The sequence below is a fragment of the Peromyscus leucopus genome, chromosome 3 (assembly GCF_004664715.2).
Source record: "Peromyscus leucopus breed LL Stock chromosome 3, UCI_PerLeu_2.1, whole genome shotgun sequence".
NCBI classification, from domain to species: domain Eukaryota; kingdom Metazoa; phylum Chordata; class Mammalia; order Rodentia; family Cricetidae; genus Peromyscus; species Peromyscus leucopus.
The window spans coordinates 125138405-125154582 of NC_051065.1; the positions used below are offsets into that span (position 1 = coordinate 125138405).

General features: G+C 48.1%; 1 protein-coding gene across 4 annotated transcripts in view; it reads left to right on the top strand.

Annotated features, from left to right (window-relative positions):
• Positions 1–233: 233 nt before the first annotated feature.
• Positions 234–16178, top strand: part of Tmtc1 (transmembrane O-mannosyltransferase targeting cadherins 1) — a 217429-nt gene continuing 201484 nt past the window's right edge. For 2 of the 4 annotated variants that reach the window (XM_028892402.2, XM_028892401.2), the window contains exon 1: positions 234–697. In XM_028892402.2, coding sequence (XP_028748235.2) covers positions 399–697 — 299 coding nt within the window. In that variant the 5' untranslated portion in view covers positions 234–398. The remainder of the gene's footprint in view (positions 698–16178) is intronic. The other 2 variants (XM_028892403.2, XM_028892400.2) reach the window with 2 other exon arrangements.

The window sequence follows — 16178 nt, forward strand, 5'->3', positions numbered from 1 at the left end:
GAGCAGCTGGGCGTACCCTGAGGGACCCCGAGTGGCCTTCCCGCATGCCGCTCCCCTCACCCCCAGCCCAGCAGCGCCCCCGCTCCACCTGTGCGCGCTCTAGTCGCTTGGGACCCGGCGCCCGCGGGCGGAGGCCAGGTGTTAGGGACCTTGGGTCCCGGGATCCAGGAGGCGGAGGCGCGCGAGCGGGCATGCGCAGTGGGCGGAGGCGGCGGCGATGGCCCGGGGAGGCGGGGGGACCGCTGTTTATTTGCAGCTGGGCCACCGCGGCGGCGGAGCACGGGGCGCCCGGGCGGGGAGAGTGGGCGCGCGATGCCCGAGCAACGCAGGCCGCCGCGCGCCCGGACCCCGGCCGGGGAGGATGCGCGCCGCGCGGGAGCGGCCGTGCCGGCGGCGCGATGCTGGTGACCCGCGGGGACCGCGGCGGCGGGGAGCGCGCGCCCTCGCGGCGCCCGCGCTGCGGGCTGATTCCGGCCGGGGCGGCTGCGCTGCTAGCCGGGGCCAGCTGCTTGTGCTACGGCCGCTCACTGCGGGGCGAGTTTGTGCACGACGACGTGTGGGCGATCGTGAACAACCCCGACGTGCGGCCCGGGACCCCGCTGCGCTGGGCCGTTTTCGCCAACGACTTCTGGGGCAAAGGCCTGGCGGACAGCACCAGCCACAAGTCCTATCGGCCGCTGTGCGTGCTGTCCTTCAGGTGAGCCCCGTGCGCCCTGGGGTCTGTTCACCTGTCCCCGGAGAAGAGGTGGCACTGCGGGGGCACTTACGACGGATCCATTCGTACCTCCTCTAGGGTGCCCTCCCCTTTCAGCTCTGTCCTCCGGGCTCTACCCTAGATCTTCTTTCCATCAGCCCGGTCCTCCTCGCTTTACCTCGTGTTCTCCCGGCTCAGCCTGGTCTACTATGTTTTACGCTTGCCCCTCCTTGCTCATCTGGGTTCCCCTGGCTCTGCCCCAGGTCCTCTGCTTGGTGCTCCTGGTTCTATCCTCAGTGCTTTCTACTCGGCTCCAGGTCCTCCCGGCTCTGTCTAGTATTCTGTCAGCGAAGCCCGGGCTTCTCTCTGACCGAGGTTCACTGCGCTCTGCCCCAGGACCTCGTCGCTCTGGCTGGACCCTCCCGGTTCTGGCCCCGATCCTGCTGTGCCAGGCTCTGTCCCGAGTCCTCCTGGCTCTGCCTCTGGTCCTTACTAGGATCAGCTCCAGGTTCTGAAGGCTCTGCCCCGGTTCTCAAACATTGCACCGTTTTTTTTTTTTTTTGTTTTTTTGTTTTTTTTTGTTTTTGTTTTTGTTTTTTTTTTTTGTTGTTGTTGTTGTTTTGTTTTGTTTTTCTGTCTTGGGTTCTCTCCGCGGTACTCGGGGACCTCCCTGCTCTGCCCGGTCCTCTCAGCTAAGCCTAGGTTCTCCCGCGCTTCCTGGCTCCTGGGGCACCGGCTGCAGAGTTGGAACTGAGTTTCTCCTGAGACTGCGCTCTCCCTGCTAGGTTCCCGAGGATTCAGGGTTGGTAGACCTGACTTCGCACCCGACCCTTCCCTACCCTTCCCGGTCTTCTCCTGGCGATCGGAGGGTTCCAGAGGGTGGCGTTGCTCCAAGTTGTTAGCTTCTCTCGGAAGGTTGGACTGCTGGGCAGATGACTAGTAGAGGGGACCGGATCAGGTGGCCTAGGATGCGCCTGGAGCTGCCAGGCTGTGAGTGTTTCAGTCAGAAGCTGAGAAGAGGGGTCAGGGACCCTACCCTGAGCACCAGGCTTTGCGCACTAGGCCGCTGATAGTCTCCCTAACCCGACCATCTCCAACCCCAGCCTCCGAGTCCGTCACGCGGCGCCTAGCCCCCGGGACCCACGCCGAGTACGTACGCGTGGTGAGGCACCTGCCTGGGGTCGCAGAGACCCTTCCCCAGCTCCGGAATCATGACACAGCATTTCTAGTGTGAAGTAGTTGATCCGGACCGAAAGTACGCGTTAGTAGGGTGGGGTATCCGCTTGAATTTAGAATTCTGGGGAAAGAACGGGCTGGAACCCAAGAGCTGAACTCCATTCAGTGTAACTTGACTCCGCATTTGAGTTGGTGTGAGTGAGTAGGACTCAACAGCTCACAGGGTATTAGCCCCGAAACCTGCTTTCCAATCCTTGTCATCGGAGCCGTAGTTCATGGCACTGATCTCTGGGAACAGTTGGCAAAGTAACAGTCAGCGTGGACCTTCAGGCCCCATGACTTACAAAAGGAAACCCGGCAGTTGGCTTTCACGTCATTCTTTCAAATAAACTAATGTTTTAAAGAGGCTGAGAAAATAACACGTCTGACTCCCAAGCGGATGTTTTATAAACATTTATCTTTGGAAAGTTGTGTAGATTTTCAACCCAAGGTAGCCTTAGCTGCAGTTTCTCAGCCTTTTTAATTTCCCAGTTGTTTTTCTTTTTTTAATCTTAAAAATAGGAACGCTTCCTTGGTGGGCTTTTTCATTGAGTAGGTGAGGCTGTTGATTAATTTGAAGCTGTATAAGCTCACAGCACTCCATATGCAGACTTTTTACAGCCCTAGGCCCTGGCCTGAGCAGTTTCCATTTGAAGGGCCAGGGTTGAATGCCTGCTGGAGGATGTGTACGTGTTCGGGGCTGGCTGTCCAAGTGTTTTCAATAGTTCCTAATAGGAGCTCTGCCAGGGCAGAGAAGGGAGGGAGGGTGTGCAGAAACTCCACCTCTTACATCACCAGCTTGACTTCATCCCCTGGTGGGGGCCGGTTAGTGAAGAAGGGGACGCTGGCTGGGTTGATGGGCAGGGTGGCAGAGCAGGGGAAGGGGAATATGCAACCTCTTCTGGGTGTTCATTGTCTATGCAGAGAAGTTTGGTTTCTAAAACATGGCCCTTTGCTGTGTGGGTTGCTAGAAGAGTGCTGGCTATGTTGTTTTTGGTTTTGTGGGTTTTTGTTTTGTTTTTTGTCAACTTGACACAAGCTAGGGCCATCTAGGAAGAAGGAAACTCAGTTGAGAATATGATGCTCTCATCCGATTGGTCGGTAGGTAAGCCTGTGTGGACATTTTCCTGACTAATGATTGATGTGGGTGGGTCCGGCTCACTGTGGGTGGTGCCACTCCTGGGCAGGTGGTCACAGCAAGCTGAGTAAGGGGTGTTCCTCCATGTCTCTGCATGAGTTTCTGCCTTGACTTCCCTAAACGACGGAACTGTGGTCCAGACATGTAAGGCAAAGAAACCCTTCTCTCTCTTGGTTGTGGTGTTCATCACAGCAACAGAAAGCAAATAGAGGCACAGCAATGGCCCCTCCCCTTTTTTTAATGGGCCAGTTGAGTTGTGAGTCTAGAGAGCAACAGGGTATGACTTGGAATAGTTACCTTATCATGAAGAGAAGCAGACCAGTCCTGTTCATGTGGTCGGTTTCAATCGGAGTGGCCACCTCTTGAGTAGTCAATGAGGTGCAACCCATGTTCTGGTGCGGTAGCATGGACTGAAGGGCCCTGAAGACTTCAGACACTTAATAGTTTTTCTTTCCTTTCCTCTTCCTCCTGTTTTTTGTTTGTTTGTTTCTTGAGACAGGCTGTCACTCCATACCCAAGGCTGGCTTGGGATTCACTATGTAGCCCAGGATAGTTCTTTACTCATGGCTGTTCTCCTGCCTCAGCCTCCTCAGTGTTGAGATTACAGATTCAGTGAGCTGCCATGTCTAGTTAGACCTGTATAACCTAAACCTGCAAAAAGGAATGGAAAGAACCACTTTGAGCATTTGGTATGAGCCAAGCGTTGGCCTAGTGTCCCGACTGGTTTTTGTGTCGACTTGGCACAAGCTAGAGTCATCTGTGAGGGAGGGAACTTCAGTTGAGGAAAAGCCTCCATGACATGGGGCTGTAGGCAAGCCTGAAGGGCGTTTTCGTAATTAGTGATTGAAATGGGAGTACCCAGCCCATTGTGGGTGTTGCTGCTAGTGGTCCTGGGTGCAGGAAATAGCATTGATATAATCCTTAGGATCCACCCCCCCCCCATCTTGTAGATTTCACCAGCTTTTGCATAGGTATTTTATTTATTTTGATGTATATTTAGTTCTCTGCAGTTTTATGGCAGGTGTCAATTTCTGAGATTCTACTATAGTTACAAAGTCTAGAACACTTCCATCGCGTGAACTCTATACTTCCTCATCATATCAACACACCTAAAGTCTAACATTTAACCCACAAACTACCACCCTGACCACTAATTCTCCATCTCTATAATTTTATCATTTTGATGTTATATAAGCAAAATTTTTTAGCGCACACTTTATTGAGATTGGCTTCTTTCTTTTTTAAATCTCAGCATTTCTCTGAAGCTTCATTCAGGTGGTTCTGTGCAATGAAGAGTTTGTTCCTTTTCATTTCTGAGTGGTAGTCTGCTCTATAAATGTCCCAGAGTTGATCCATTTTCTCTTATTTTTGTGCCTTACTTTTTGTTCTCATAGAATTCCAAATCAAAATATAAACTTTTTTCTTTTTCTTAGTAAAAGTAAGTTTATAATCTCTCTATATTAAATGTATGTCACATACTGAAAGATGGAAACTCTCTTAAGAACAAACATAATCAACTGATATATAATTTTTTTGCTGGACCAATGCTTGTATATAAGGAATAACACTGTACCTACTGTGGAATATTAATTTAAGATGTGTTGTATTTGTTTGTGCTATGGAACATTTGTTTGATGGTGCAAGGATGTGTTGCATTCTTTTATGTTGCATTTGTTAAACTGTGAAGCTGTGTTACTTTGCCTATCTAAAACACCTGATGGTCTAATAAAGATATGAATGGCCAATAGCGAGGCAGGAGAAAGGATCAGTGGAGCTGGCAGGCAGAGAGAATAAATACAAGGAGAAAAAAGAAGAAAGGGCATGAGAGAAAAAGAGAGGAGGATGCTAGGGGCCAGCCACACAGCCACACAGCAAATCACAGAGTAAGAGTGCAGGTAAGATATACAGAAGTTAGAAAAGAAAAAAATCCCAGAAGCAAAAGGTAGATGGGAAAATTTAAGTTAAGAAAAGCTGGCTAGCAACAAGCCAAGCTAAGGCTGGGCATTTATAATGAAGTATAACCCTCCTTGTGTGATTTATGTGGGAGCTGGGTGGCAGGCCTCCCCAAAAGACCACAGAGTAAAGACAATCAACAACATATACCTGTATAGTAAAGAGCCTTGTCATGCTTCTCACATAAAAGGTGAAGTTGACTGAGGAAAAGGTGACCAGATGATACAGTTGCAGAGCCTACAGCAGTGAAACAAGGTGTGACAGGATTGTATATGCCATCACTTTCTCTCTGTTGTGACTGTCTCTAGATCCCTCTTCCCAGGGTGACTCTGTATTAGGGCTGACCCCAGGAGACATTTCTGAGAGGTTTGGAAGGTGGGAGGGAAGTGGCCATGATCAGGCTGAGATCCGGAGTCTTGTGTAGCTTGAGCAGGAAGTGCTGCCTGCTCCTGGTGGGGACCACAGTAGCTCAGGTCACAGGCCTCCAGTCTCCCCTGAGCTTCCTCGGTGGCTGGGAATGCCAGCACAGGTGTGAGCAGCTAGAGTGGAAGAGTCAGGCCTTCTGCAAGTTTGCCTTGATAAGGTGGGGCCTCAGGGGCAGTGTGTGTGTGTGTGTGTGTGTGTGTGTGTGTGTGTGTGTGTGAGAGAGAGAGAGAGAGAGAGAGAGAGAGAGAGAGAGAGAGAGAGAATGAGAGAAAGAGAGAGTGAGATGTAGCATGTTGTCTGTGGTTCTTGCTCATCCTGGCTTTCCTCTGCACTGCCCTCTCTCCCCGCTGGCTGCCCTGCTGGCTTCCAAACCCAAGCATCAGACTTGTAGGCGAGTAATGGTGACCTCTCATGTGGCTATTGTAAGTATTTTTTCTCTGGATTGCTTCTGGGGGTTCTGCCAACGTGTTGCAAATAGTCACCTCTGCTCGTGAGCAAGGACATGCAGGAATATATTTAGACAATAGTAGAGAAGAAACAAAGCATGTGAAAACTTACTCTGCAGTCTTCACGTTCTTTTGATTCTGCTTGTTTTTATCCTTAAGTTTTTTTTTATTGGTGTTCATTCAGTGCATATAATGGGGGAGGGGACTTAACAGACTGTTTTCACTCAAGTACGCCCTGTGCTTTCACCGTATTCAGCCCATACCCTCCTCTTTCTTCTGGCTGCCCCTCCCATTAGTTCCTACTGCTTCTCTACATAGTAAATATACAGATACCTGCATGTTATATATCTGTGTGTATATGCATATGTGTATTATATATGTGGTTTTATATCTATATAAAATCCAAGTTCCACATACAAGAGGAAACATCTGATATTTGTCTTTTCTGGTCTCCAGTTGCATCCATGTTCCTGTAAAGGACATAATGTCATTTCCCTCCCTGGGTGTGACCTCTGAAATCAGGAGGAATGCATTAAGTTTCTCTGTAGATACTTAACTGACACAGAACCAAAGGCCACAGTGCCCATAACTCCCCCTTGAAATTGCCTTGATTGATTTAAAAGGTACTTCGTGTTTTTATTTTATCCTTTTCCCCTTTCCTCTCAGGAAGAGGTTCCTGTGGAAATTTCCATTCAGTCGGTGAGTGGAGCCTGACTCAACAAAGAACCCGTGGTCTTCAGCACTGAAGATGGGGAAAGTTAGGCTGGTTGCAGGACCTTAAACTCAGGGTTTTTCTTTCCATGTTTAGGCTATTAGATCATTATTTGCTCTAAAGTTTTACTGAATGCTTCTGATGCTAACATAAATCATAAGAGTGAAGTGGGTGGTTTAAATGTCAGAGCTAAAAAATAGAATATGTTAATATGTGTGGCTGTGGGGACCTGCAATGCTTTAATGCTTGAAAATGAGAGATTTTACCAGTAGTCATAGAATTCTTCCAACTCTGAGAATGTGCAAGCGTTAGCTTCCATGCCCTGTACCCGAGAACACTGAAATGTTCATCTTGGCTCTCCTCCTGCTGATTTGACCCCTTTGAGGTCTTTGTCTCTGCTGGGTCATACTGTTTTCTGTATACTCTAGACAAGAGTGAAGATGGCCTGGAATATTTGATTAAGGTACCCAGACATTCTGTGATGGACACACAGACAAGGAAAAAAGAATTGGAGGCAGTAAAGTCTCTATGGGGAAAATTATTTTTTTAAAAAAATGAAACTTCTATATTAAATTAAGAAAGCACTGGAGGCAGAGATTGTGATCATGGTCTCATAGATAAGTCTAGACCTCAGTCTGGCTGTATAGGAAGAGCAGGAAAGGAGAGGAACCAAGCATTGGATTGTGGGTTTTTTCTACAAGTTTGTCCCTGAAGGTAATAATAGAATTGCCTTCAAAAGCAGTCTGTTTTTATTGACCAATGTCTTTCTATTTTCCTTTGCAGCCACACTCTTATTTTTTCCAGACTTTCAGTCTAGCCATTCCTCTTTATGAGGACTGAGGAATGTTTGGTCATGCCAAAGGAATGGTAGTGTGTCTCCTCCCAGTGATAAGATGTGGCTTCTGCCTGCGAAGTCCTGACTCCTGACTCCCACGCTGACGTCTAGGCTGTCCTTTCCACCCAGCCCCCTGGAGCCCTTGCTTCCTTCACAGGCCAGACTTGCCGCTGCCGATGGCCTCTGTGCCTTCAGCGTCTGCATAGACATTACGTTGTCATGGAGGCCTGCTCAGGACTCCCGATCTAAACATTCTCAGCGTTTCACCTTTAGTTTCTTACTCTGATCTGTCAGTCACTTTTCCGGCACTGTGACAACATGCTTGAGAGTGGAGAAGGCAGGAAGAAGGTTGTAGCTCACGGTTCGAGTCTGTGGCTGGCTGGCTCTGCGGTTTCTTGTGATGAGGCAGAGCATCATGGTAGGGCTGCTGCCTCATTTGTGGGAAGCAGGGAGTCAGGCAGAGAGGAGCCCAGGACCAGATGGAACCCCGAGAGCCCGTGCTCTGTGATCTGCTTCTCCAGCTAGACTCCACTTCCCTATAACTAGCGAATTACTCGTCCAGTGCTGGAAAATCCATGCTTAGGTCAGAGCCCTTGAGGCATGAACACCCCTTGCGGGTTTGGTCCACCATCTTGGGAACACACACACACACACACACACACACACACACACACACACACACAGCACAAGAATCTTCTAGGGACTGTCCTCATCCAAGCCCTCCATAAACCCACTGCTGTCCGATGTCATTTTCTGTCACTGGTTTCAGTGTTCTGCCTCTGCTCTGTGAGCTGTCTGTCTGTAACACGCAGACTTTGCCTGTGAGCTGTCTGTCTATAACACGCAGACTTTGCCTGTGAGCTGTCTGTCTATAACACGCAGACTTTGCCTGTGAGCTGTCTGTCTATAACATGCAGACTTTGCCTGTGAGCTGTCTGTCTATAACATGCAGACTTTGCCTGTGAGCTGTCTGTCTATAACATGCAGACTTTGCCTGTGAGCTGTCTGTCTATAACATGCAGACTTTGCCTGTGAGCTGTCTGTCTATAACACGCAGACTTTGCCTGTGAGCTGTCTGTCTATAACATGCAGACTTTGCCTGTGAGCTGTCTGTCTATAACATGCAGACTTTGCCTGTGAGCTGTCTGTCTATAACATCACAGACTTTGCCTGTGAGCTGTCTGTCTATAACATGCAGACTTTGCCCGGCTTGTGAAGCAGGGCTGAAGAATTAAACATGGGGCTGCACTCTTTGCATGGGAAGTCTGCTTGTTTCCTGTCTTTTTAAAAGATGTGTGTGTGTGGGGGGTGAGTGTGGGTGTGGTTTGTGTCTGTGTGTTTGTATGTGTCTGTGTATGTGTCTATATTTGTGTGTGTCTTTGTGTCTGTGTGTGTCTCTCTCTGTGTATGTGTATGTATGTCTGTGTGTATATTTGTGTCTGTGTGTGTGTACGTGTGTCTCTGAGTGTATGTATCTGTTTGTCTCTATTATGTGGGTATGTACGTGTGTCTCTGTGTGTGTACCTACGTGTATGTATGTGCCTGTGTGAATGTGTGTGCATCTGTGTGTATGTATGTATGTATGTATGTATATGTGTCTGTATGGTCTCTGTGTGCATGTGTATGTGTGTCTGTGTGTCTCTCTGTATGTGTGTCTGTATGTGTGTACATCTGTATGTGCATCTGTGTGTGTATGTATGTATGTATGTGTATGTATATATATGCACTGGGGTGCAGTGCCCATAGAGGCCATAACAGGGAGCTAGATCTCCCTGGAGCTGGAGTGATGGGTTGTAAGCTTCCTGTAATAGAAACCCAACTCAAATAGAAAAACAGCCAGTGCTCTTAACCACTGAGCCATCTCTCCAGAGTAGGTGTAATTCTGAACAGTTTTATTAAATAAGAAACACAGAGCCAAATGCAGAGTTAAAAGACCCAGAGGTCAGAGCAGTAGCTAAGAGCTGAGACTTAAAACCGCCTTCTTACCCCTCACTGCCATTTCCCCTCAGCAAGAGAACTACTTCCTGTGTGTCTTTTTATTGACTTTCTGTTCTGCCTTCTCATTGGTTCTAAACCCAACCACATGACCTCCTTGTCATTGCCTGTCTGTACAGACCTCCAGGTCTTCTATGGTTGGTATTGAGATTAAAGGCATGTGTCTCCATGCTGGTGGTGTCCTTGAACTCACAGAGATCTGCCTGTCATGTGATTGGGATTAAGGGTGTGTGCTACCACTGCCCAGCTTCTGCTAAATGGCTAGTTATTGGCTCTGACCCCCAGGCACTTTACTTATTAACATACAAATAAAATCACATTTCAGCACAAATAAAGCATCACCATACTCCAGCCCAGTTTTCTGTCTCAATTCACCTTTTTCCTTCCTCTCTGGAAGAGAAAAGGGAAGCAGAGGGGGATCTCCTTGGACATTGCAGAGGATCCCTGAGGGCCCTGTGTTCCTCAGGTCAGGGGCAGCTTTGGCTGTAGAAGGATGACTATGGCTGGTATAAAGTGGAGAGAATGGTGATCTTTAGCCTTCCCCCAGGACACCACCGAAGCACACATAGTAGCAGAGTGCATGGTGCGAGTTCAGAGCAGGAGGCAGGGGTTGTACCTCTGAGGTTGTACCCTCCGCTTTTCCCCGTGGAGGCTTAAGATCCATTCATGCCAATGCCCTGCTTTCTCTCTAAAGTCACCAGGTGGAGCACAGGGACCTCAGAGTCTTGTCAAAGGAAGCAGATGGTCCAGCCATCTAGATTTGGTCTGGTATTTGGTTTGGCTTCCTTCAGAGAAACCTTCTTTCTAAACCCTTGGGATTTCTCAATGTGAGGAATTTCATATTATTCAGGGTGTAGACTAATGGGTTCACCACGCCTGAGGAGCGAGTGACGCACTGTGGGCCCTATGCGCTAAATGGAGCTAAAAAGACCAGGAATGATTAGAGATGGGCTTTGAGCTGTGTGATATCGGCTCTACCTCCCACTTGAAGAGGGGGAGGGGACTGCAGATTGACTTCAGTCCTGTGTCAATCAAATGGGCCAAATAATGAAGCCTAAAATAATAAAGCCCCAGTAAAACCCCAACCAGGGTTCGCTCACACATCCCTGGTAGATTCTATGCCACCCTGATGCTCTGAGCTGGGTGCGTCTGAGGCTGGGCAGGTGTGTGTTTAGGATTCTCCAGGCCTTCTGCCAGGCATGGCTAGCTGCCCTTGGTCCTGAGTTTTGTTCTAACACTCCTGTGGAGCAGCAATTTCCTTAATCCTGTGAGGCATTCTGGAGAACTGGAGGACTGGAGGGAGATGGGGAAGCCCTGGTTTTACAGCAGTTGGTCAGAAGGTGCTTTGGGGATATTTGGAGTCAGGAGTCTCAAGAGGAGATAACTCTGATTTCCCGTGACTGTGCCCAGGGGTGCTAGAGAACACACCCTTCCCGAAGAAAGTAAGTGCAAAATTAGCAGCTTAGTTACAACTGTCACTAAGATACGTGACACTGGGCGCTTCTAGCTGTTTGCTGATTCTCTCTTGACAGTTTTCTTCTTGACCATGTTCTCTTTCCTGTGGCGTCACCAATGTTCCTGCCCGGGTCCCCCTTTAATGGCCTTCCCTTTAGTCTGTCATCACTCAGAGTGCCAAGGAGACAGTGATGGTGGTTGGCACCTCTCCTGGGGAGCAGCTTTCTCATGCCCAGTGAGGAGGAGAGGATCCAGTCAGAACCGGATCCCCTCCACACTGTGGTGCCGTCAGTTGCCTAGTTTGTTTCTTCAGAGGGATGAAGTGACGATTTGTCGATTTGTCTAGAACTGGAGGGATAGAGAAGAGAGCCTAGATGATTGAGCGTCTATGAGATTCGCCTTAGAGGGGAAACAAGCTGAACCAGGTCTTATTTATTGGTTGAGTGATCTAAGGTGACCGTGGAAACCATTCCCAAGCCTGACAACCGCAGGACAGTTAGTTAGAGGTGGGGAAATGGAAACAACGGAAGATGGGCATGTTCGGTGGGTCATACTGGGCTGTGGGCACCCAGGAAAAGCACCGTAAATCCTGATACCACTGGAGTAATGAATGGCTCAGAAGGCAAAATGCTTGCCTGGCAAGCATGAGGACCTGAGTCAATCTCCCAGAACCCATGTTAAAAAAGGAAAGGAAGAAAGGAAGGAAGAAATGGAGAGGTCAGGCATAGTAGCAACACTGTGCTTATTAACCCAGGACTGGGGAGGCAGAGCCAGGCAGATCTCTGGGGCTCGCTGGCTGGCAAGCTTAGCCTATTTGGTGATCTGTCTCAAAAACAAGGTGGATGGCAGCTGAGGAATGGCAGCTGAGGCTCTTCTTCAGATGCACACACATCGATATCTCGCACACAGGTACACATGCACACAAGAAACAATGATGGAGGAAGTACACTTGCCCCTCCCCCCTTTCCTGATTGAGTTCTCTTTCGGAAAAGAATGCTTACTGCTGAGCACACTGGGTTTTCTGTTGAACTTGCTCACCCTGTGCGCCCTCAGTTGAGGTCTGAGACCTCTGTCTCTTAGCTCTGCTAGTTCTCTGCTGGGTGCAGATCTCAGGCTTCCTCTCAGATCTGCTTTCGACTCTCTTGAGATGGGATAGGAGCAGGGAGTCATGGTTGAAGGTCGCACAGAGAAGCTTGGTGACCACTGGCACCCCGTGGAGACCTATGCTTAGGGAGGTCCGAGTGTCACATTGTCCTTGGTACAACGTAGCTCATATTCCAGGCACCGACAGCTGCGTGCACTCATATCTTCTGTTCCACTATAGTCCCCTGAGAGGGAGGGTCAGGTGCTTTGCCTTCACCAAGGCACTAGACTGACGTTATTGATGGGACAACTACAGAATGGAGAAGCTGTGGGACAGTTCCTTTCTGCAAGGTGGCTGTGGTCTGCATATGTGTAGGGGGGCTGCCACGGAGAGGGGCTTTCTGATGTTAGTAAAGAAACCCCAGGTTACAGGAGGCTGAGTCTCAGGGCTTGAATGCCCAACCAGGACTCATTCCCATGAGAGGCAGCACAAACAAGTTTGGTGCTCAGTTGTTGGACTGCACCGGGGTTGTGGGGTTGGCAGGTGCTCAAGCCAAGGAAGCTGAACAAAGTAGAGAGACTGACCTAGAACGTTGCTTGACCTGTACCGGGGAAATACGGGTGTGTGTGGGGTGGGGTGGGTGCACAGGAGCGCACTGGAGCTACCACAGTGGAAAGTCCTTCCCTCTATTCCAGTTTCCAGACCTGGATCCTTCATGGATTTGGAGCATGCAGACTGAAGTACACTCGGGGGCCTCTGAGAATGGACCCTGTATGTCCCCCAGCACAAGTCTCTCTTTCTGGGATCCATCCTGATTGAGTTTTGTTTTGCTTCTTCCCCTAGATCAGGATATTTTCTTAAAATGATACTAAAAGGAAATGGGAGTTTATCTGAAGCTCCTGATGGTGAGAGGGAGGAGGCAAGGAGCTCATGCCCCTTCTGCCTTTGTCCTCCTTCGGTGTCAGATGATTGGGCGCTGGAACTTTTCCTGGGACCCGGTGTGGCTGTCCTGGAGATCAGCCCATCTGAGTGCTCTGAGCTCATGCTCCATTCTCCTGGTCAGCTGTGTAGGAAGAGGAAGGGGGAGTCCATTAAACTGAGAGGCTCATGGCTGGTCAGAGATTCCTGTTAAGATTATTTCAGAAAAAAATATTTCCTACTGCTTGTCCTAGTTCTAAATGAGAAATGAAGACTAAGCCAAATAAATGAGAGATTCTTAGAGCTGAAAGGAAAAGATGAGCCTTTCCGACTCCCAGTGTAATTTAAATTCATTTGTTTATTCAACAGATTTCTTTTAGAATCTATTGTGTGCTGAATGCAATGGATTCCAAAGATGGAGAGAAGTTAGCTTCTTAAGTCTCTGAAAAATTGCCCATAATTCCTGAAGACAGTTGTTAACGAGTGCCTGGAGGAGTACAGTCAGGGTGACCTGGAACCGAGGCGCTGTTCTGGTTAGATGGTGTTAGGGACTGTCACTGTGCTCCGGTGGGCAGTTTAGGTCATCCAGGCACACATATTATTTTAAATGTTTACCAGATGCACTGGAATTTTCTAGAGGCACTGAACCCATAGGATGTATGCGTAGTGTAAAAGAGTTGTTAGATCGGGTTACATGGCAGAAGCTAGGTAACAAGGGCCACCTGCATGCTGGAGAAGCTGAGTGCCCTGTGGCTGCTCAGTCCCTGAATCTAGAGGCCTTGGCAGTCCCAATGTGATGGGCCCTGCAGAGCTGCTGAGGATGAAGAAGCTTTGATGTCAGCCACGGACTCACTCGGGAAGAAGCAGAGGCAGGCAGACTTACGTTGCCTTTTCTTTGGATCTCTTTGTATCTTGGATTTTTTTTTAAAGTGTCTCCCCTCAACCCTTTCAGGAAACAGTGCCATAGACAGACCCAGAGTTATGTCCCCTAAGTGACTCTAAATCCCATCAAATTGATAATCCAGACAGAACATCACACTTCCATGCTACAGCTTTCTCTGAGCTGAAGCCTTCTTTTGCTCTAGAGGTTGAAATCTCAGCTGCTGAAGGTGTCAGTTGACTGGGTTACTGAGGGACTGACTTGTTCTTTGGTGTATAGTACTTTACATTGTAGGTACATGGGAATACCTTCTTTTCTAGGAATATACTTTATTTTTCTTTAAACAATAGGCATGCTGTCTTTTTTTTTTTTTTTAGTCTACCGTATCATCATAAATGAGTGGCTTTCATTAGAAGCACACTAGAGACTATGGCTAATTGTGAGTATTTGCCCTAATGAAACTGGTACCCACATATTCCCATGTAGCACAGGCAGCCTGGAGTTGTCAAGTCTTCTAATATTTTAAAATAAATTTGAAGTATTTGTATACAAACATCTTTAAAAAATATTGGCTGATTAAAAAAGAAAAGATGTATAAAGATGAAAAGAAACTGTTTATGGGGGAACCTGGCCTGAGAGAGTTTGTTTCTAATGTAATTAAATCTTGCTTTCTTCCTTGGGTAGACTTAGAGTAAGTGCATTGTCTCAACGTTTCATTCATCCATCCATCTGTCCATCCATCATCTACTGCAGTATTTACTGTGTAACAACCATGAGTGACACTTGCTCTTGACACTGGAGAGCAACGTTGTAAGCTCCACAAACATCAGGTCCCTTGCACGCTGATCACTTCTGCTCACCGTATCTCTCTAGCTTGAGCATCCCTCATGTCTCCAAACCCACCTTCCTGAGATTCCATTTCAGAGGGCCCCCGCCATCCTGAAGCTCCCTCGTGCAGGTGACCCCAGTGTCTAAGATGCTCTCTCAGCCCTGCTGCCCCACATTGGGTACCATCTGTCTTGCCTCTCTTTCCCCTTGGAGAACATTTCCCTCGTTGAGAGCTCTGACCTGGTAGGTCCTTCCATTGCCAGAGCTCTGCCACTATTGATGATCTCTGTGCATGTTCATTTCTTATTCCCACTACTCTGTTAACCCTAGACACCATATCTTCTTGTTGTCTTGTAGACACCATATCTTCTTGTTGTCTCTCTGGGCTCTGCCTCATGTGGTTAGTACCTAGCAAATTTTGTTAAATAAACTGAAATGATAAACTGTTGAGTTCTGTGGCTCTTTTTCTGTCTGTTGGATTTGTCCCTGCCTTGGTGGCTAGAGAACATTAACTTTTTCAGGTGAGTGTAACAACCCCCTCTGGGCCATAGGATATATACAGTTCTAATCTGGATGCAAAGTATTTTGCTCTTTTTTGTACCCAGTGTGTTTTAGCCCCCAGCACAGTGTTGACATGAACAGTTGTGGCCACTTTGCCCCTGAATCTCAGCGAGTCTTCCAGTGTCCCCTTCCCCTTTCAGCATAGACAGTGTGTAATCTTTGTAAGTGTGGATTCTGTAGTTACACTGAGCTATTGGCAGTGGCATTGGGCAGATCAGAGATAACACCAGGGCACTGTGACAGGCACTGGAGAACTCAGTCCTGGAGGACATTGATGTATTAGTCTCCACTCTGTATTGGCTGCAAATCCATCCTGGGCTGTCATGTATGCAGGCAGACTTCAAGATATTTTGATGGATGTCTCTGTTAAGACATAGATGCAGAGCATCGATCACAGCCCCTCTTCTATTAAATTATGAAACTTAATCAGTTAACCCCTTTTCTTCTGTACACTCATATTGGCTTCCAGAGCCAGAGACTCTGCTCTCTGCTCACAGATAGGTTATGTTTGAAATTTTTGTTAGCATTTTATCTCAAACTTATGTACCTCTATCTTTTTACACTTTCCAGATCTTGCTATTTTATAAATAACGTTATGAGATGTGTGTGTAAATATGTTTGTGGAAGTCCGAGATTGATGCCAGGAATCAATCATCCTTAGTTCATTCTTCTACTTTATCGATTGAAACCCTGTCTCAGTCAAACCTAGATACCATGACCTGCACTGCTCCAGTCCTGGAACCCTGATTATGAGCAGTGAGGGAATGAAGAAAGGACAGATACACAGATGTGGGTATAGGAAAGCTGGGATCAGATGAATGGAAGGCACCACCCCTGGCTACCCAGAACCTCAGTGTGTTTATTAGGTCAGCACAGGGGAAGTCTCTGTAGGTGAACATCACTTGGGTAAGGCTTTGCCATTCCCGTGGGGCTGAGGCATTGGAGTCCTTGGCATGGCCATGCCCATGTCAACAATACACATCCACTTAGGGATTCCTCTGCTTCCTGTATACTCAGAGCTCCCAGAATGGCTAGTCT